Here is a 21,929-nt window from a genome sequence, read left to right on the forward strand (position 1 = left end):
CAGTGCACCCCATTATAGCATTTGCCAAGTGAACAGTAGAGCTGTCCTCTCATTGCATACCCATGCAGAACCACCACCACCGGCCACTTCTGCAGTGCATGGTCCCTCCCCAAGGTGAAGCAGGCCTTACTGGTACAGCTATTTGCACCTCCCTGTGCCTGTCAAAGTAAATTTATCCTCAGTTATACATGTTATATCTATATCTCACATATTTTAATTACTACAGTTTCAAGCCCTCTCAAAAGAATTCCAGTGGGGTGTCTCTTCATAATCATTCACAGAACCTTCCTAGACAATACTGAAATTGATGATGATCATCAACATTTACAAGCCTAGAACAGGAAAAAATAATCTTCTTAAGGTAATTTATTTGTGTTATGGTATCACTTACAATATCCTATGTGTTGTCCAAAGAGAGGAAGACACAAGCCCTGCACTCTGCAGCTTATAATTTAAGGACTAACTGGCTCTCAGAATCCATCATTATTCACCAAAATATGATGGGGGAAGGGGAGAGTTAAGATTTGGTTTTGTTAGAGTTTTTTCTTTTAATGTGGGGTAAAATTTTCAAAAAGTCCTATAACTGAGATTTAGGCTCTCAAGTCATTTAGGTGCTTTTGAAAATATTATTCTCATCAATTAACGGAAGAAAATTTTTCAAAAAATGTCAATTTTCAACAAAAAACTTCATTAGATTAAAAAATTCAATCCAGCTCTAAAATTCATATTATCAATATCTTAGAGTCTTATTCAGGGATAGTATACTGTTCAGATTTGACCTGCGCTTAAAAATCCTGGAAACAGACTTGACAGTGCCTCTAACCTGCAGCAAAAAAAAGGAAAAATTGCCCCATGCTTTACAATCACCACCACACTGCATTCAGATCAGCAATGTGCACAGTTCCCAAACTGCACACAAAGCCAAACTCAGACCCAATATAAGCAGATGTAACAACTGAAGTCTGTGGTATTCTGTTTTACATCCCATTCAAAAGATGTAATGGGATCTTCAGCAGTATACTGCAGCACTGGTTCAGTGGTAAGAGCGAAGATTACCATCTACTGATTTACCTGCATCATCTGGGTCTCCCAGCGTATTGCTGTCCAGCACTGACCAAACTAATTTATTAGAGGTGAACCGATCGAATGAGAATTCTGCACATAGAATGGCTGTGGAGTCAGACTAAGTGGGAACGTGTGTTGGTTGTTTTTTTCTTTGTTTGTTTTAACAAAACAAAACACTATTTACATGTTCCACTACCAGAGACTTAGGGCAATATTTTCAAGTGATTAGTAATTTTAGATGCCCAACCTGGGACATCTTAAAGAAACCTAATTTTCAGGAGGGTATGCTGCCTCCTCTCCCCGGCTTTTTTGTGTGTGGTGGAAATAAAAGATTGAGAAACACAAAAATCACCAGTCACTGTTGAAAACCTTGGGTTTAGTTTCTCTGAACAGCAAGAAGCTAAGGTATGAGTTAAAAATAAAAACACAGTAGGTTTATTTGTAGCTATGTTATGGCAAGAAATTCAACAGAAGTCCAGTTTGCAACTGATTATTTTTCACATTTACTACAGCTGAGAATTTGTGAATTCTTACCTCATGACACTGGAGACCTGTGGTGTAATTAGTATGGCCAGCTTTCTAGATGTCATGTGATTCCTCAAGGACTGTCCAAGAACCAAAGCTCCTTGGCAATAAACATCATCTGTACCAAGGGTCACAAATGCCTGATCTGCTACTGTGAACAAATATTTAGAATGGTTATTCTATTTATGTAAAATAAGCGTTCTTGGCAGCATCCCACCATCCATCTTCCCCTCCAGCTAACAAACAAGCTATAGCTTATAAGAGCCTGTGCTCTCTATGATAAGCTCCTTCCCTTCCCAAACCCTGCCAAAAGACAGAAAACTGAATAGAGAATTCCAAGCACACATTTGCAGAACGTGTCCATTTTTTTTGTTTTGTTTTTGTTAACCCCTAATTTAGGCTAGTATCTGCTATGAGTTTGTGGGCTAACCTTAAATTGATTTATAAACAAATCACTTCAAGTGGTGTTGCATAACCCGACTGCCAAATCATGCCAGCTTACCTGTAATAAAATCTTTAGATTTTTCCTTCAAATAATATTGTATATAATATAATTCAACTGATTAGGTAAATTCTCTCATTCATGTCATTATCAGAAAAAAAAACCACACTGCTGCATGTTGCAGGAAGACAAGAAATTGCTAAATCCATCTATCTTTTTGTGACCTCCCTGAATCAAACCAATGTTCAAAAAGGATACAGAGAAGAAAAACATAACAGAGTTACTAAGCAGGCTGGGTAAGTAGGTGTACCTCAGCATACCTGCATACAGCCCCTAGGAGTAACTCCTCTCAGGTGGCAAAGACCCCGTATCATGAAGTAACTCTCAGAAGATGTTTAGGGGCATGCCTGTGCTTCTTGCCCCTGAGGGAAATGAAACTGCCACAGCACCAATAGGAGGAGGCAAGCTGTCTCTGCACATTCTTGCAGTAACAGTTGGTTATTTTATTTACTGGGCTCACATCTGCATCATTATTCCAGGGTCTCTGCCTGCTGGTGTTAACCTATTAATAAACACGGTTGCATAACAATATATTTTTGCTTTCTAACAGGAATGTTATTACTGTGGCAGCCCAGGGGAAAACCAGAATCACACAGCCAATAGGTGAATGGCATCTCAGAGCGAGCCACCCATCAACCAGCATGTCTGGGCTCACTAGGCCACACAAAAACAGGAGTACTTGTGCCACTTTAGAGACTAACAATTTTATTTGAACATAAGCTTTCGTGGGCTACAGCCCACTTCTTCGGATGCTTAGAATGGAACACACAGAAGATATTTATATATTCAGAGAACATGAAAAGGTGGGAGTAGCCATACCAACTGTAAGAGGCCAATCAATTGACCAGGAGATCGTTGTTGGGTGGATGCCACTGACTCCTACAAATTGTTGGATATCTTCAGTCAGTATTTGTTTTGGAAGCATTATTAACTCAACCCCACCACTTAAAAGTACAGGCAATTATACAGAAGCAAATTATACCAGCAATAGCATAAGATTGTCTCAAGTGGAATTTTTCTGAAGCATGGTACTATATTAACAGCTCTGGGCAAAACCAACATTGCAGGGTGAAGCAAACTGTTCTAGAGGAACATAGTACATACAACAAAGAGTCCTGTGGCACCTTATAGACTAACAGAAGTATTGGAGCATGAGCTTTTGTGGGTGAATACCCACTTCGTCTGATGAAGTGGGTATTCACCCACAAAAGCTCATGCTCCAATACTTCTGTTAGTCTATAAGGTGCCACAGGACTCTGTTGCTTTTTACAGATCCAGACTAACATGACTACCCCTCTGATAGTACATACAAACTAATTAAATAGTAAAAAGGTTTTGATATCAAAGTGTGTTTAATTTTTAATTAAATGAATTTATTATTTCTACCCATTATCAGCAAGAGAATCTAAAGATGTAATGCTTTAAAACTAGAACTGATTGGTGTACTGAACATTGCTAAACAAGCAGAAGTTGACAAAGGACTATTTACTCTGTATAAGGCTATTTCTTTACTAGCACTTTTGTAGGTATAATTTATGTCGCTCAGGGGTGTGGAAAAAAACATCCCTCTGAGAGACATAAGTTACACCAACAGAAGCACCAGTGTGACCAGTGCTGTCGGCAAGAGACACTCTCCCACCGACATTGCTACAGCCACTCGTTTATGTCAACGGGAGAGCTCTCTCCTGTCAGCACAGAGCAGCTACACGAGCAATCTTACAACAGTGCAGTTGCATCAGCACAGCTGTGCCGCTGTGAGCTCACTAGTGTTGACATGGCCTAGATAAAGCCGTTCAAAAATGTATTCCAAAGCTAACAGCTTTTACAGGCTAGGGAAAAAAAAAAAATACTAAAACTACCCTCAGAAAAACAAAACAAACAATGAGAGTAGGCATTATATGTGGCAAAGTTCAGGAGCAAGTTTGTATGGCACAGATGTACCACAGCAGAGAGTTGCAGCAATCCAAAACGGAAAAGAGAAAAACAGGCATATAAAGTTCATTATGATTGCCTGAGAAAGCATCAATCTCTATCCAATTTGTATATAGTATCAGCATCGACCCTATTTCAATGCGACTGGAGCAAGCTGATCCCTGATTTTACACAACCAGATTACAAATTTAAAATAATCATTAAAACCCAGAACATTTAGGTCAGTTGAGAGCAGAGGAAACATTCACAAGAAAGACTCCCACCTCACTTTGTGCCTTAAGATATGGCTGCTGCCTGTGCAAATCATTAGACTGAGTCTAATCCGACTAAGCATCCTCATCTCCTTTTGACATCCAAACCTGAATCACTGGAAGTATACTGGCTGTTTTTGTTAGAATTCTTCAAGAGTAGCATGCATTCCCCCCAGTGCCAGCTCAGCTCTGTTGGCTGATTTGTATGGGCAGCACATGGAGACCTGGCCTAAACCTTGCCAAACCTGTAAGCAACATCAGAATGACACAGCCATTATATTCAGGAGGCCTGGTCCTGCAAAGCATTGAGATCATTTGACTTTTATTAACTTAAGTCTGGATATTAATGGGAGTTGAGGGCGCTTAGTATTTTGCAAAATGGGGAGGAAGAGGAGGAAGAATACAAGAAACAGGGTCATGGCTCCCTCAACTGTAAGGTAGCAAAGTGAAGGGGTGTAACCCTTCACCACACACTGTCTAGGTATCCCAGACACTTACCTTCATGGCATACGCTTTTTATTTAGAAATGTTTTAAAATCTTTTGACAGTCAGGAAATTGTTCTGGGTTCGTTTGGTTTTTTGTTTGTTTGTTTGACAACTGTCCAAGACAGGATACCCTAATCCTAACTACTTTTTCCACAGCCTTCTCACTTTTACCTGACAAGGTACAGGCTGGGCCACAATATATATTATGAAGTTTGTTGACAGATTTTGTTTAAACTAGCTCCCTGTAGCTCAAGAGACTCAGACCAGAAGCAACCCACTAGTGTTAACATAAGTCAAAAATCTCTGCTTTATCTGTATTTAGACTGAATTAATTTGAAGCTACCCATCCTCCAATATCAGATTATTAGTAGGACAGCACAAAAGTAAACAATGGTATAACATAAGTGAATCACTACTGCAGCTGACTAAAATCAGTTTAACGAGGACATCTCTGATAGTACTTTCCAATCAAATTCATAAAGGAAGCAAGCAAAGAACAAGGGACCATTAAATGTGGATTCCTGTGGACCTACTGATATTAAGGTACAATTTTGTGCTCCAAATGGCAGTAAGACTAGGAATAATAAAAGCTCACGTCCTTTAGTCTCTTTAGGAGTATCCATAGTTTATTTACTAAACAAAAAACCTCCAAATGAAAACCAGCATTTTCATTTAATCAATATTCAATCAAAGATACTTTTGAACTTAAGGAAAACTGTACCCAATGTGAGATCCAGATTGGAACTATTCAAATAGACTGCTATGTAGGTGAAAGTACTACGGACCCTGGACTTCAGAAAAGCAGACTTTGATTCCCTCAGGGAATAGATGGGCAGGAAACCCTGGGAGGCTAATCTGAGGAGGAAAAGGAGCCCAGAAGAGCTGGCTGTATTTTAAAGAAGCCTTATTGATAGTGCAGGAACAAACCATCCCAAAGGGCAGAAAGAACAGCAAATATGGCAGGCGACAAGCTTGGCTTAACAGAGAAATCTTCGGTGGGCTTAAACACAAAAAGGAAGCTTACAAGAAGTGGAAACTTGGACAAATGATTAGGGAGGAGTATAAAGATATTGCTCGAACCTGCAGGGGTGTAATCAGGAAGGCCAAGGCACAATTGGAGTTGCAGCTAGTAAGGCATGTGAAGGGTAACAAGAAGGGTTTCTACAGGTATGCTAGAAACAAGAAGGTGGTCAGGGAAAGAGTGGGGGGACCCTTACTGAATGGGGGAGGCAACCTAGTGACAGATGATATAGAAAAAGCTGACATACTCAAATGCTTCCCCCCCCCCCCAGTCTTCACAGACAAGATCAGCTCCCAGTATGCACAGTATGGGGGGGGGAGGGGAAGAAGGGAGGAGGGGAGGTGAGCAGTCTTCAGTGGTGAAAGAACAGGTTAAGGACTATTTGGAAAAGCTGGACATGCACAAGTACATGGATCCGGATCTAATGTATCCGAGGGTGCAGACAAAGTTGGCTGATGTGATTGCAGAGCCATTGGACATGAGCTCTGAAAACTCGTGGCAATCGGGGGAGGTCCCAGACAATTGGAAAAAGGCAAATATAGTGCCCATCTTTAAAAAAGGGAAGAAGGAGAATCCAGGGAACTACAGATTGATCAGCCTCACCTCAGTCTCTGGAAAAATCATGGAGCATGTCCTCAAGGGATCCATTTTAAAGCACTTGGAGGAGAAGAGGATAATCACGAACAGTCAACATGGATTCACCCAGGACAAGTCATGCCTGACCAACCTGATTGCCATCTATGATGAGAACTGGCTCTGTGGATATAGGGAAAGTGGTGGACATGATATATATATTGACTTTAGCAAAGCTTTTGATACAGTCTCCCACAGTATTCTTGCCAGCAATTTAAGGTAGTATGAATTGGATGAATGGACTATAAAGGTGGATAGAAAGCTGGCTAGATTGTCGGGCTCAACGGGTAATGACCAACGGCTCAATGTCTAGTTGGCAGCCGGTATCAAGCAGAGCATCCCTGGAGCCGGTTTTTGTTCAACATCTTCATTAATGATCTGAATGACGGGATGGATTGCACCCTCAGCAAGTTTGCAGATGACACTAAGCTGGGGGGAGAGGTAGATATGCTGGAGGGTAGGGATAGGATCCAGAAAGACCTAAACAAATTGGAGCATTGGGCCAAAAGAAATCTGATGAGGTTCAACGAGGACAAGTGCAGAGTTATACACTTAGGACGGAAGAATCCCATGCACTGCTACAGGCTGGGGACCTACTGGCTAATCAGCAGTTCTGCCAAAAAGGACCTGGGGATTACAGTGGATGAGGAGCTAGATATGAGTCAACAGTGTGCCAGCAGATTGAGGGAAGTGATTATTCCCCTCTATTCGGCACTGGTGAGGCACATCTGGAGTATTGTATTGAAAGGATGTGGACAAATTGAAGAGGGTCCAGTGGAGGGCAACAAAAATGATTAGGGGCTGGGGAACATGTCTTACAAGGAGAGGCTGAGGGAACTGTGCTTATTTAGTCTGCAGAAGAGAAGAGTGAGGGGGGGATTTGATAGCAGCCTTCAACTACCTAAAGGGGTGTTCCAAAGAGGATGGAGCTAGACTGTTTTCAGTGGTGGCAGATGACAGAACAAGGAGCAATGGGGAAGGTCTAGGTTGGATATCAGGAAAAAATATTTCCCTAGGAGGGTGGTGAAGCACTGGAATAGGTTACCTAAGGAGGTGGTGGTATCTCCATCCTTAGAGGTTTTTAAGGCCTGGCTTGACAAAGCCCTGGCTGGGATGATTTAGTTGGGGTTGGACCTGCTTTGACCAGGGGGGTTGGACTAGATGACCTTCTGAGGTCTCTTCCAACCCTAATCTTCTATGATTCTACTCTTGTAAACATTTTTGGAAAAATCACTAAAGTAAAGATGACTCACATATAGGTCAGGCATTTATAAAAAAACCACACACCACAACACACACAAAAGCAGTAATGGCCGAGAAGGCCGCTTTAGCGACGAGTAACAGATGAAGCTTTCAAAAGGAAAAGATGAAGACTTAAAGGGAGACATTTCTTATATTATAGTAAATATATGCCAAGAGCACTGTTGACCAAAAAATGTAACAAAACAAATACTGGGAACTAAAACCAAACTGAAATGTACTTTTCTTAACATAGAAACTAACCATGAAACGAGTGGGAGTTTAAATATTAAAATACTATTTAAAATAAGAACCATAAAGCTAAAACAAATAATTTTCTTATGGCTTTTTAAAATGCTACTAGTTACCAGACCTGAATATTTACACAATACATCTAAAAACAGATGAGTTACTCATCAAATAACTCAGCAAGTTGGGATGGCAAGTTATTATACCCCAGACATATTTTCATTCTCTGTATATTCCAAACCAGAATTGTAATAAGAGCTACAATGGAATCAACTACATCAGTGGTTCTCAAACTGTGGGTCGGGACACCAAAGTGAGTCGTGACCCACTTTCAATGGGGTCACGAGGACTGGCTTAGATTGGTGGGACCTGGGGCTGAAGCCCAAGCCCCACTGCCCAAGGCCGAAGCCAAAGCCCGAGGGCTTCAGCTCTAGGTGGCAGGGCTCAGTTTGCAGGCCCCCTCCCTGAGGCTGAAGCCCTTGAGCTTCAGCTTTGAGCCGCCGCCCCCCTCCCCCCTTACCTGGGGCAGTGGGGCTTGGGAGGGCTCGGGCTCCTGTCCCCCCTCCTGGGGTCCTGTAATAATTTTTGTTGTCAGAAGGGGATCGCGGTGCAATAATGTTTGAAAACCCCTGAACTACATTATAAACAGTAACATCTTTAACATTTTTGACACTTCTCAAATAAGAGGCCTATGTGCTTTTCTTTTTTGATAATTTATTATGCAATACATCTGTTTATTTAAATATAGTATATAGCTACAGAAGCAATTAAATTACTGATTAAAATCATATCAGTTTAGAATATTGTTGATGCAAACAAGAAACATGCTTTCTACTATAAAACACACACATGAGCATCACTAATCATAAAAGGACCATATGGGGTAACAGGTTTAAAAATAAAAGAAACAAGAAATTCTTCAAAAGTAGCGATAAATGATGTATGCTTTTCATATAGGAAGCACAGCTTGATAGTCTCCTAATTTAGAATTTGTATTCACTTATAATGAAGTTGACTTTTTTTTAATACAATAACCCTGAAGACCTTTCAAACTGTATTCAATTATTATCTTTTAAATTAAGAGCCAGTTTCTGCATAGTTGCCCATGCAAGTAGTCTTATGGGGTAAAACCCTGGCCCAAATGAAGTCAGTTTTGCCATTAAATTCAATAGAACCATGTTTCACTTATTGACTCTTATGGACTTGTCAGGGTAGTAAAGCAAGCAGAGTTTGGCCTTCAGTTTTGGAATCCAGGGCTGATGACATCCAAGATTCACTTTAACTGTGTATTCTGAAGTGTCCTACCATTATGCATTGTAATGATAATGAAATACTTTTAAAATAACTGTGCATTCATCAAAACATTGTGTTTTACTTTATAGAAAACCCTATCATAAAGCATGTTCACACTAAATAATGGTTTTCAAGCTGTGGAATCCGAAAGATAATATACTTGGAGTTAGGTCAAATGAGATAAAAAGACAGTCAGCAGCAGATTTAATGCAACTTCAGTTCATCAGATAAATATACAGATGTACATATTGTCAGAAAGTTTTCATTTGCTTTTCCAGATAAAACAACTGTATGTGCAAGGTCAAAGTCAGGAGAGGCAAAAAAACGTTCTACGAATCTGAAATAAATAACTATGGCCAACATTTGTTCATTGGTTTTAATCGAAAATTACCACATTACCTGAAGAAAAGCATGCTGAAACAAACTAGAGTGTTTCCTGTCCATTTAGACAACTTCAGTGAATGACTTGGAAATACTGTACCAGGATAGAAGATCATTTTAAATGGACAGTAAAAATAAACTAAAGTACTGGAGAGGTCATGGCAATACTGTGGGGGACTTGGTAACAATAGCGTTCTGTGAGATCACCAAGTTCTTGTGCTACTTACCCAAGGATTTGCTTCCCACAAAAACCAACTCAAGCGAAAAATCTTTCATAGACCTGTAAGCCAGTGCAGGGCCCTGTTCAGAATCTGGAGCAACAGGGCAATCAAGGTTTTGCTCTTTTCTATGGTCAAAAATTAGTAGGCATGAACTTGAAGTGGCATGGTGGGAATGAATTGCCAGATTCCTGAAATTCTAAGCACAATCATGCACTTTGTTCAGCAAGCCACGGTACATAGTTAAGTGCTAGCTTCTAGAGTAGCTGCATTTTTGGCTAATGTATTTCTGTGCTGCCTGTGGTGGGAAGAGAAAGGAAGAGGGAGTTCCATCAATAGCACCACAAAGTTGGGAAAGGCCTAGCTGCATTCAAACCCATCTGTTACTTTTTAGATATTTTAATGGCAAACACACTCCTCTGTCAGTCCTCTTTTATTGCTGTACAGACATTTCTAGCACAACAGGTCAAATTGTCAACTAGCCTATACCAAATATGTGCTAGTAAATTGTACCTGTATACTACAGCTCGCATCCAAGTGTACTTCCACAGTATCACAGGGCCAAGCTCTGCTATTATCTCTCTGCAGATGTCCTGACCATTCAGAAGTTCTCCAGCTCCTCATGGTCTTCCTAGGCTGGTGCTCCTCTTGCACCAGGTCATAACCAGAAATCAAGTAAGGAAGGCGCTCATGTCAAATTACTCATCCTGAATTTCCCTAGATCAATGTTCTTAGTAGCGTTCTATCCATTTTGCCCATTCATTGCAATCTAGAGATATTTAGTTTCCTTGTAACTTCTGCTATAGCCTCTTCTGGGGATCAGCAACCACTCAGCCTCCTACACCATCCCTTCTCAGATAAAACAAACAAAGAGGTGGCACTGCTTCCTCGGGGGTGTAGACCATGTTGAAGTTCACAATGGAAGCAATAATGAATAGGCCTGGGAAAGTATGCATATGGCGCAAGCAATTCATGGCCTTCAGGGAAATATTACAGGCTCTTGAGTCCAGAGTGTCTGAACTGGAGGAGCTAAGGGACACAGATGTACATAGTGGAGACTTTCAGGGATGCAATAAGGGAGGATGAAAGTCTCAGGAAAGGAGAACATCAAGCTGGAATGGAGAGACAATCCCATAGCTTCCAGATGATATTCACTCACACTGAGGTTACCCCTCCTGAGGGGGCAACCCTAGTTCCTAGGAAGAGCCAGGTAATAGTAATGGGGATTTGGTTATTAGAAATCTATAGCTGGGTCTGTGATGATTGGGAGAATTTGTAAATTGCCTGCTGGGTGCAAAACTTGCAGATCTCATGAGGCATCTAAGGGCATAGCTACACTTACAGATGTAGACCACCGGGAACTAAACTGGCCCTCAGAGACTGCAGCAGGGAAAGCGCTGCCGTGTGCTCACACTGTCAGCTGCAAGCGCACTGGCATGGCCACATTTGCAGCATTTACAATGGCATTGGGAGCAGTGCATTATGGGCAGCTATCCCACAAAGCACCTCTTCCCATTCTGGCGCTGTGGCTTGTGGGAACGGGGCTGGGGGGAGGAAAGGGCCATCCTGGGTCCTGTCCCAATACCCCGTGATGCATTGCTTCGCATCCCAGCAATCCCTGTGCTTCCGTCCACATTTGGTGCCATCTTTCAACTTTTTTGTACTGAACACTCTGTCTTCCCTTTCGGTCTGAGGGAATGGCTCCTGAACTTGTGAGGAATATGCTGATGGGTCTCTCCAGCACATAACGAATTGCAGTCGAGTTCCTCCTTAAGCTACAAAGTGACAGTGAAGTCTGACAATGATGTCGACTTGCATAACGCATATGACACGAGATTGCTTGTGACATTCACAGACATGCTCACCACAGTGGAACGCCGCTTTTGGGCTCGGGAAACAAGCACGGAGTGGTGAGATCACATCGTCATGCAAGTCTGGGATGACGAGCAGTGGCTGCAGAACTTTTGGATGAGGAAAGCCACTTCCATAGGACTGTGTGCTGAGCTTGCCCCCACCCTGTGGTGCAACGACACGATATTGAGAGCTGCCCTGCTGATTGAGAAGTGCATGGCTACTGCAATCTGGAAGCTGGCAACTCCAGACAGCTACCGATTGGTCACTAACCAGTTTGGAGTGGGAAAGTCAACCGTTGGAATCGTGTTGATGCAAGTTTGCAGGGCCATTAATTGCAGCCTGCTCAGAAGAATCGTGACTCTGGGCAATGTGCGTGATATTGTGGCTGGCTTTGCACAAATGGGTTTCCCTAACTGCGGACGGGATGCATATTCCAATTCTGGCACCAGACGACCTAGCCACCGAGTACGTAAATCGGAAGGAGTATTTCTCAATGGTTCTCCAGGTGCTTGAGGATCACTGTGGGCATTTCATGGACATTAACAGAGGCTGGTCCAGAAAGGTGCATGATGCACGCATCTTTCGGAACACAGGCCTGTTCAGGAAGCTGCAAGCCAGGACTTTCTTCCCAGACAAGATCACCACCGTAGGGGAAGTTGAAATGCCCATTGTGATCCTTTGAGACCCCGCTTACACTTTAATGCCATGCCTCATGAAATCCTACACAGGGAGCCTTGCAGCAAGGAGTGGTTCAACAGGCTGAGTCGGTGCAGAATGACTGCTGAGTGTGCTTTTGCCCGTTTAAAGGGCTGCTGGCACCGTCTGTATGAGAAGTTGGACCTGGCCGATGACAACATCCCCACGGTTATAGCCAGGGGCTGTGCCCTCCATAACATTTGTGAAGAGAAGGGTGAAGGCTTCACTCAGGGATGGAGCACAGAGGTTCAACACCTGGAGGCTGAATTTGAACAGCCAGAGACCAGGGCTATTAGAGGGGCCCAACGTGAGGCTGTAAGGATTAGGGATGCCTTGAGGGAGCAATTCAATGCTGAAAGCCACCAGTAATGTTTGGTTCCCTGCACAGGAGTGAAGTGCAGTGGTTCCAACGCTACTAGGCATCTGAGTTTTCTATGTATGATGCACTGACTTGCAGTGCCTGTTGCTTTCCTAGGCTACAGTATCTTTTACTTAATGCAATAAAGAATGTTTTCAAAGTCAAAAAATTCATTTGCTGAAAAGAAACAACTGCTGGGGAAACAGAAAGGGCATGACACATCTGTACTGTGTGGGAGGAGGGAAGGGGTGGGGAATGGGACAATCAAAGATTTGCATATGTCCTGTTATGTTCAGCCTTCCTATCTGGAGTGCCATGCAATGAGTCTGCACTTCAGGCTGGCTACAATGCATGGTGATGGGGGTTGAGTGCAGGAGTAAGGGTCATAGTTTGCAGGGCTGGGTGGTGAAGCTACAGGTGTTGGAGGCAGCTGATGGTGATAAGAAACTGGATGTTGGGGGAAGTAGGTTGGCAGAGACATGGGGGACACAAGGGAAAGAGTTTTGGAGCAACGGCTGCGGGGGGCGGGGGGGATGGAGGCCGGATCTGCTCCGCCTGCAGTGCTGTGAGCACTTGCATCGAGTCCACTAGGCACTCCATAATGCTTAGGAGCCTCTCCGTGCTTTGGTGCTGATGATCCCCATTCTGCTGGTGGACCGTCCTTTCAGTCTCTTGCCACTCCTGTACTTTTTGATTTTCAGTAAGATTTCCTTGCTTTTTTGTGGACACTTCCTGATTCTTTGCAGTCTTTTGGCCATTGAAAACATGGACAGCTGGGATCTCAAGGTTGCATCTGTAAAGCCGAAATGCAACACTTAACAGAGGCAGCATTGTTCACACTAGACAGAGCAAGGATTCTGCCGAACTTAAAGACAAGTACAGTCTACACAACAGCAGAAAGTGCCTGTCCCAAAGTGAGCGCACATAATTCACAGGAGCCCCAAAATGGTGAGTAAGCACAGGGGCAAGGGGGACTGATTGTTTCAGGGCCATATTGTCCTCTGGGTTTCTGTGCCTTGGGGAAAGCCAACAGCTGCAGGGGGCCCCTATACAGAACACTGTCCCCACATTTTCCACAGGATGAGTTAGTCCTGGAAGATCTCTCGCTGCTGAGGGTGACCTGGGAAGCAAGGGAGGGTCTTCTACTACAATGCGGCTTACACCCTGGCCCTTATACCGCTTACCTGTGTGCAGCAATGGTCCCCCCCGCCCCTCATGGCACAGTGGCGCGGATGTGTTAGCCTTACTGGGGCAAGGAGCACAGTAGCTCTGCCAAGGAATCTGCACAAGCTGATTGCCCAGCTTCTGCATGAGACCTTTGAAGAGATCACTGAGGCTGTTTACCGCGATGTGAGAGAGCACATCAACACCCTATTCTGCATCTAGGCATGCATGCAGCCCTAACCCTTCTTTCTGCAACCCTCCTCGCCCCAAGAACCTGCACCAAACAACTACCTTCCCAAAATAGAAGGCACTTACCGGGTACCTCCTCTGCTGTTTGTTGTTCCCCAAGCACCATCCGCTGCGACTGGCTACCTTCCTCCTGGCTTGGAAACAGCTCCTGGCTGCATGCATCTAGGGATACCGGGCCATCCTCTGGCTCTGGGCCCCGCTCCTCCTCAGCACCCTCGCTCCCGCTTTCCTCCTCCTGCCTTGTTGAACGCTGGGCTGCTACAGTCTCTGAAGTGTCCATGGCGCTCTTCGGAGTGGAGGTGGGGTCACCCCCAAGTATCACGCCCAGCTCTTTGTAGAAACGGGAAGTCGTGGGGGCAGCACCGGTGCAGTTGTTTGCCTCCTGCACTTTGTGGTAGGCTTTATGTGCAGCTCCTTCACTTTAACCATGCACTGCAGTGCATCCTGGTCATGGCCCCTTTCTATCATGTCCCTTGATATCTGCCCATAGGTATTGTAATTCCTACGGCTGGAGTACAGCTGGGACTGGACAGCTGCCTCCCCCCAAACACTGATGAGGTCCAGCACCTCGCCATTGCTCCATACTGGGGATCGCCTGGCAGGTGGAGGCATGGTCACCTGGAAAGATGCGCTGAGAGCACTACGTGCCTTGCTGAGCAAAGAGGAAGGGGAATTTCAAAATTCCCAGAGAATTTAAGGAGTCTGACGGTTGGTCACCTGAGGGCAGGGCAGTAGAGTTCAAAGTGATGACCAGAGTGGCTAGAACAGGCATTGTGGAACACTTCTGGAGGCCGATCGGAGCGTATTAATAGACCAGGGCATCCACACTGGCACCGCGGCGCTCCAGACGGGGCGCAGCAAGCTTTATGCTTCTCGTGGAGATGGATTACCATGGGCGCTCCAGCCGCGGAGTCCAGGTTCTCTACGTGCCTTGCCAGTGTGGACACCTCAGGTGTTAGGGCGCCCAGAACTGATTTAATACGCTCTAACTTGCAAGTGTAGCAAGGCCTAAGACAGACTTATGTGCAGTGCTGGAAAGGAACTGGTGGTATATGAAGGTACCAGTGACAGAGAAAGGTAGGAGAGAGGCTGCTACATAAGAGATTAAAGTCCAGGACCTCCATGATTGCATTCTCTGAACTGCTTTCAGTTCTACATGCAGAGCCAGGAAGACAGGCAGAATTGCAGGGTCTCAATGTGTGGCTGAAACAATGCTGTAAGTAGGAGGGTTTTAGGTTTATTAGGGACCGAGAAACCTTTCTGGAAGGGAGGAGCCTATACAGAAAGGATGGGATCCACTTAAACCAAAATGGAACCATACTGCAGAGAACTTTTTAAACTAAGGGCTGAGGGAAAGTGAACAGGTGTGGAAGAGCACATGGTTCAGGTGGATACATCCATAGGGATGAATTTATTAAAGGAGGAAATCTATATCCTAATAAAGGGATAGGAAAGTAGTTGGTAAAGTACAGGTAGGAGCTAGTGAGAAACAGTCAAACATAAAAGAATCACATTTAAAAAAAGAACACATGAAGGCAAGCAACTAAATATTGACAAAAATGTACAAGTGCTTATTATAAACAGGCTAGAAGTCTAAATACTAATATTGGTTAACTAGCATTAAGTGAGGATATTGCTATAATAGGCATCATGAAAATGAGGATGATCAATGGGACATGATAATACTAGGGTACAGAATATATAGGAATGATAGATAGGTTGCACTGGTGTGGGAGTGGCACTACATTTGAAAGAAAGCCTAGAGTCAAATAAGGTACAAATTTTAAATAAATCAAACTGTACTATAGAATCTCTATAGGGATAGAAATTCCACACTTCAACAATAAGAGTCTAGCAGTAGAAATATGCTACCAACCACCTGACCAGGATAGCAATGGTGACTGTGAAATGCTCAGGGGGATTAAAAGGCAGAAAAGAACAATAGTAATGGGGGATTTCAACTATCCTAATATTTACTGGGTCTGTCACTTCAGGAAGGAGTGCAGATATAACATTTCTAAACACATTAAATGACTGCTTCATGGAGCAGCTTGTCCTGGAACTCATAAGAAGAGAGGTTATTCCTGATTTAGTCCTAAGTGGAATACAGGATCTAGTCCAAGAGATGAGCATAGTTAAAACACTCAGTTATACCAACCACAATTAAACTTAACATCCATGGCGGGGGGGGGGGGGGGGGGGGAATACCAAAGAAGCCCACCACATTGATAAAGTAATGCACATTGGAAAAAATAATCCTAACCATAGATAGAAAAAGATGGGTCTAAATTAGCTGTTACCGTTCAAGAGAAAGATCTTAGAATAGCGTAGCTGAAGTCGAAGTATCTTGGATCGAATTACCTGGGGTCCAGACGGCACAGGATCGATGGCCACGGCTCCCCCGTCGACTGCGCTACCGCCACTCGCTCTGGAGTTCCGGAGTCGACGGTGAGCGCGTTCGGGGATCGATATATCGCGTCTTAACGAGACAAGATATATCAATCCCGGATAAATCGATTGCTACCCACCGATACGGCAGGTAGTGAAGACGTACCCTTTGTGGTCCAGAACAGAGTGGAATTCTCTTCAAAGCCCTCAGTGATGCTCCTTAACTGATCAGAGGAATCAGTTTTAAACCATGTGAGGAATCTTTTCCACCACAACTTCTCCGCAGTGCTTACATTTGTCATGAAAGAGGTGCTGGGTCTCAAGCAATCTTTTTACATTCATAAGTTATGCAGCAAGCCCAGAGGTGGAGGGAGGGGTGGTGGTGGCGATGAACTGCCAAGCCTAGAGGTTCTGGGGCTCAGCTCTGGCAAAGCCCTGGTACAAATTAGGCAACGATCCTGGGAATAAGCAGGCAGGAAAATCAAACCCATCTATGTCCTGTATTACAACAAACTACCACTTGGCTTTTGTTAAAATGAGGGCTATTCATAAATAATACCTGTGTTGCTATTAGCACCATAAAACAAAGCTTTTCTTCACCCAGCTCAAGAAAGTCAATAAGTATGCTTTTATACCAAACATAACCTTATGAACCTTTGAAATCTCCTTTGATAAACCAGGTAAATGACTTTATATTTGCATATGTTATAGATAAATGAGTTTACCTCCTACTAGCCAGATGGTTCAAATCCTAATCCAGGCCTACTAATTACAGCATACTAGTATTCGATTGTGAACAAATACTGCACACACTAAATGACATTGTTTTTAATCAAGAAAAACATTGGGAAATCCGTATGCATCCTAAAAACAAAGGGGGGGGGAACCTTTCCTACTCTACACAGCTCTACCACACCTGATGTATTTTATTCAAGACAAGGGGCTTAAAAAAAATCAAATGAAGCCTAGTTAATTAACAAGATCCTCAGTGAGAGAGAGAAAGAAAACCTACTCACCAGCCATCCTCTCAAGCCAGAAGGGTAGGCTGTTGGTGTGTTGGGTAAGGACGCTGGCAGCAGCAACAACAACTCCAGCCCGTCTCCCTGGCTCCCAACAGGCCTGGGCTGAGTGGACAAATCCCCAGTTGGTAATTAGCCTCCTTCCTGCGGCTGGAGACCCAGGAAGGGAATTACAAAGTCATGCTCCCTTCAGCCCCCGCAGCAGCACGGTCATTAGCAGGGGACAAAGCCTGACCATCCGGAGGCTCTAGCGTGCATGCGAGACACACGCCCTGGCCGATTGCATTTGCAATGGGCCACTCCCCCCTGCGAGCTTGGGGTCGCGTCTGTCGCCGCCGCCTCCCAGCCCCGCACTGGGCCCCTGCCCCGCGCGCGGACAAAGCCCAGGGTGCAGCAAGCAGCCCGCGCCCAGCCCGGCGCAGATGCTTTTATGAGGGGCGGGGGCCCGCGCGCTGCCCCCCGCGTGAGTCCTCCAGCTGCCCTTGCGCAGCCATTTGCTGGGCAGCGGGGCTGCCTCCGCCCCCAGCGCCGCTCGGCTGCACTCAGGTAACCTGTGGCGCACCAGCCCCGGGGCCAGCTGGACTGCGCCCGCTCCAGCGGTGCTCCCTCCTCCTGCTAGCACACCTTGGCTGCTCGCCTCCTGCCCTGCGTGCTGGTGCTCCAAGGACCCCCCCACACACACACACACACATGCTGCTGGGGGGGGACATTCTGTGGCCATTTAACCTGGCTCCAGAGCATTTGGCTTGTGGGTTTCACTGAGATCTTTACAATCTCAGCCCCACTCTGTCTCCCAGTGCCTTGGGCCGAAGGGTCACGGGGCGGGGGGAGGAAAAGCCATAAAATCCCCCCCCCCCCCATCTCGACATTGGTGTTTGGAGGAGGGGGCGTTTTTGTTTGTAGAGATAAGCAGGCAAGAAAGAACACAAAACGGACGTTTCCAGAGCTGGATGCCTTAAATTAGGTTCCTGAAGCCATGTGCGGGGACTTAAATAAAAGCGCTTTGGGGCAGGGACCAGCTCTCTGTTCTGTGTTTATACAGCACCTAGCGCAATAGGGCTTGGTCCACGCTGCTCGATGTAAATAATAATTTCCGGATGTGTCAAGCTCACATAAGCTCCCTTTGAGGGGTGATGCTGTTGCTCAGCACCTTATCAGAGCAAAGCTGGTGGTGAGTGACCTGGAGCAAGTATAGCCAGAGACCTTTGTTGTGGCTATTCTGGACTGTGGGGTGATTTGGGAAGGATTGTAGGCAACATAATCATCATCCCTGAGGCTGCTATAGCTTATTTGCGGCCACACTGGCTGAGAATTCAGGCAGTACAAAGGTTAAACAAAAGCTACCTTTGCTAGTACATTCCTCAGCTTGCTCTTCAGGGAAGGTACTTCACATCATCTGCCCGTGAGTCTGCACATATGGGCTGACACATGCACCTGCATGCTCAAAAAAGAAAAGCCAGGAAAAGGTACACAACCTGCACGCCTTAGAAGAGTCTCTTTTTTTTTTAATTATTATTTTGCATCTTAGGATAAGGTGATAGAGTTTTGGTTTTAAAAAAATCCCACCATTAAAGAGCATGGTGGCTCACATGGAACCTAATCCAATTTGTGGTAACCAAGAAGACAGAGATTCACCACTGCATTACTCCTGTTTTACTCCTGTGTAATTCTGGTTTTGGAGTTCTCTGAAGCTATTATATCGCCTACAGCCAAATGCAAGCTAATACTGTATTTGGCCACAGTAACATTTTGAATGTACGTAGCATGTTTTAGCCAAGGATCTCAAAGTGCTTAACAAGCATTCAATTATGCCCCACAATATCTCTGCAAGGAAGTTTTGATCATCCCCATTGCACATATAGGAAAAGTGAAGCAAAGAAGCTTACCCAAAATCACACAGTAAGTCAGTGGCAGAGGAAGGAGTGCTAGGCTGTATTCTTGGCTCTGAGTCCTGTGATCTGACCACGTGACTGTCTTCTTTTCCTACTCTCATAAATTAAAAGCTACCAAAACCCAAAAACAAACAAAACATCACCAACCAATAGCAAACAATAGCAATAGCAGCCAAACCAAACAAAACCCAAAACAAAAACAAAAAAAAACCCCACCATCCATTATGTGTATGCAATTAGACTACTGAGAATTTTTTTTAAACATTGTTTTTCTTGCTTAGCCAACTCAAGTGGCTGAGTCAATTATGCTTAAACTTGCAAAAATAAAATCCACCTTTTGGTTGAGAAAATAAACATGAGAAGTTTCCACTCAATAGGGAAGTGTTTATCTTGTTGTTTTTTTAAACTGAATGAACAAATGAAAAGTAGGGTGTAACAGTGGTTCACCCCTAACACTGTTTAGTCCTTGTGTGCCTTAAGGATATACAGAGGCACTACTCCTTAAGAAAGACTGCAGCCCTCTCTTTCTCCCCAATATCCTTAAAGATGAAGTGTCATGAATAGTTCCCTGCCTCCTTTAACATGACAGATCTATTTTGTTCAGAAGCATCAGCCATCATTGTTTCCTAGAATATAACAACCAACACCAATTCATCTTAGATAAAACAAAAGAAGTATTTATTGAAAGTTTACACTGGATAGAACAGAAATAAACATCTTTTAATATTAAACAACTGAGAAAGATACAACAATTTCCTTCTAGATGTGCTGAGTTATATATTATTTGGATGCTCACCTGTTGCACCACCTGTTTCAGAAATCTCTTAATACTTCAACAGGTCAAATCTGTGTCTATGCTCTAACATAGCTTTAACCATCAACATGGTGGTCTGACACCTTTCAAAGAATATCTTGTCTCCTTAAAATCAAGTTAAAGAGAATTTACCTCACCTGTGATGTAAAGGTAAAAGAGTTATAAAGAGGTTATCTGCTTTGTGTGTTGTCAAAACATCTTCATATTTGAAGTGAATTAAGAGAATGCACAAAATTACAGGCTCAAAACACCTACTGACATGACTAAAATGCCCTTCCCTTAATAATTCCTTTCCTCATTTACTGAAAGGATTGCAATGGATATAAACTATCTTTTAGGGGTTTTTTTGAGAGGGACGGGGGAGAGAGAGAGAGAGAGTGTGTGTGTGTGTGTGTGTGTGTGTGTTAGGGTGACCAGATAGCAAGTGTAAAGAATCAGGACACTTTGGGGGAGCGGGGGCAGAGGGGTATAGTTGCATATATAAGACAAAGCCCCTAATATCAGGACATCTGGTCACCTGTGTGTATGTGTGTTTTTGTGGAAAGAGCTCTCTCTTTTCAAATGACCTCTTCTGTTCATCACCTTTAGAAACAAAATTTCATGTTCATTTCTTCATTAATTGTTCCTTTCTCTTACTAAACAAGCACAGATTGCACATCTTCAGGCTTACCTCCATTAATGTGTAACTGAAAGCACAACATACTGTATATACTTGTTCATAAGCTGAATATTTTTGGTAAAAACGTGAGGCATTAAAGAGCAGGGGTCGGCATATAAACGAGTCTACACCAATTTGATGATTTTAAACTCTATGGAATCATTGAATATCTAATACATTGTCGTTTTGTTTACCTGGAGTGTCTGCAGGCATGGAGAGCTGAGGGGCTTCATGCCTGCAGATGCTCCAAGTAAACAAAACGTCCCGCCAGCGGCTTACCCTGACCAGGAGCCAAAGTTTGCCGACCCATTTATTGATGTCAATACTGAAGCCTTTTAAAGTTGCAAAGGCTTTGTTTAGTGGACTAGATTGGCTTTAAAGGAATACTAAAAGAGCAGTGCTGCAGATCTGCATGACATTTGACCCATGCATTTCACAAAATGCTACACCTTACAAACCAATCAGAAAAATACAATGAATGATAGTACTATAGCACTGGTGTCAGTCCGCTACTGTATAATTTGATCTCTTCATGCATTTCTACCATTGGACCTCATAAGTCTCGAGCCAATATGAAAATATAACGTGCAGAATCAATGGAATCTCTAATAAAATTGAAATTGGCATGTCTGTGGGGATAACAGTCTATCTACAAGGCTGCTTTGAAATAAACAAAGAACAATAATAATTTGACAGTGATAAAGCATGTGACATTCCTATATAAAGTCCTACAAAATCTATAACTACAATAATAATAATCTATTTTCATACTAGTATTTAAAATGAACAACGGTGAAATCAAAAGAAAAAGGTCTGCTTATCATGCAGCGTTCAAACTTAAAGTTGTTGAATATGCAGCATCAAACAATAATTGCGCCGCTGCTCGTGAATTCTGTATCAATGAGAAGCAAGTAAGAGAATGGTGAAAAAATAAAACAACACTAAAAGACATGCCAAGAAGTAAGAAAAAATGTCCAACAAAGTGCGCTTCATTTCCTGAGCTAGAGAAAGATCTCAATAATTGGGTTGTTGAATGTCGACA

The 21,929-nt window shown here is 43.6% G+C and overlaps 1 protein-coding gene across 2 annotated transcripts in view; it reads right to left on the reverse strand.

Annotated features, from left to right (window-relative positions):
- GYG2 (glycogenin 2) overlaps positions 1 to 17,878 on the reverse strand; it is a 33,502-nt gene extending 15,624 nt beyond the window's left edge. Inside the window, exons 1-2 of one of the 2 annotated variants that reach the window (XM_034757510.1) lie at positions 17,521 to 17,878; positions 1,600 to 1,738 (exon numbers count right to left, since the gene is read on the reverse strand). In XM_034757510.1, the coding sequence (XP_034613401.1) occupies positions 1,600 to 1,738; positions 17,521 to 17,527 (146 nt within the window). In that variant the 5' untranslated portion in view covers positions 17,528 to 17,878. Of the gene's footprint in view, positions 1 to 1,599; positions 1,742 to 17,520 lie in introns of both variants that reach the window. The other variant, XM_034757506.1, reaches the window with a different exon arrangement.
- Positions 17,879 to 21,929: the final 4,051 nt, after the last annotated feature.

The sequence above is a fragment of the Trachemys scripta genome, chromosome 1 (assembly GCF_013100865.1).
Source record: "Trachemys scripta elegans isolate TJP31775 chromosome 1, CAS_Tse_1.0, whole genome shotgun sequence".
In the NCBI taxonomy this organism is placed as follows: Eukaryota; Metazoa; Chordata; order Testudines; family Emydidae; genus Trachemys; species Trachemys scripta.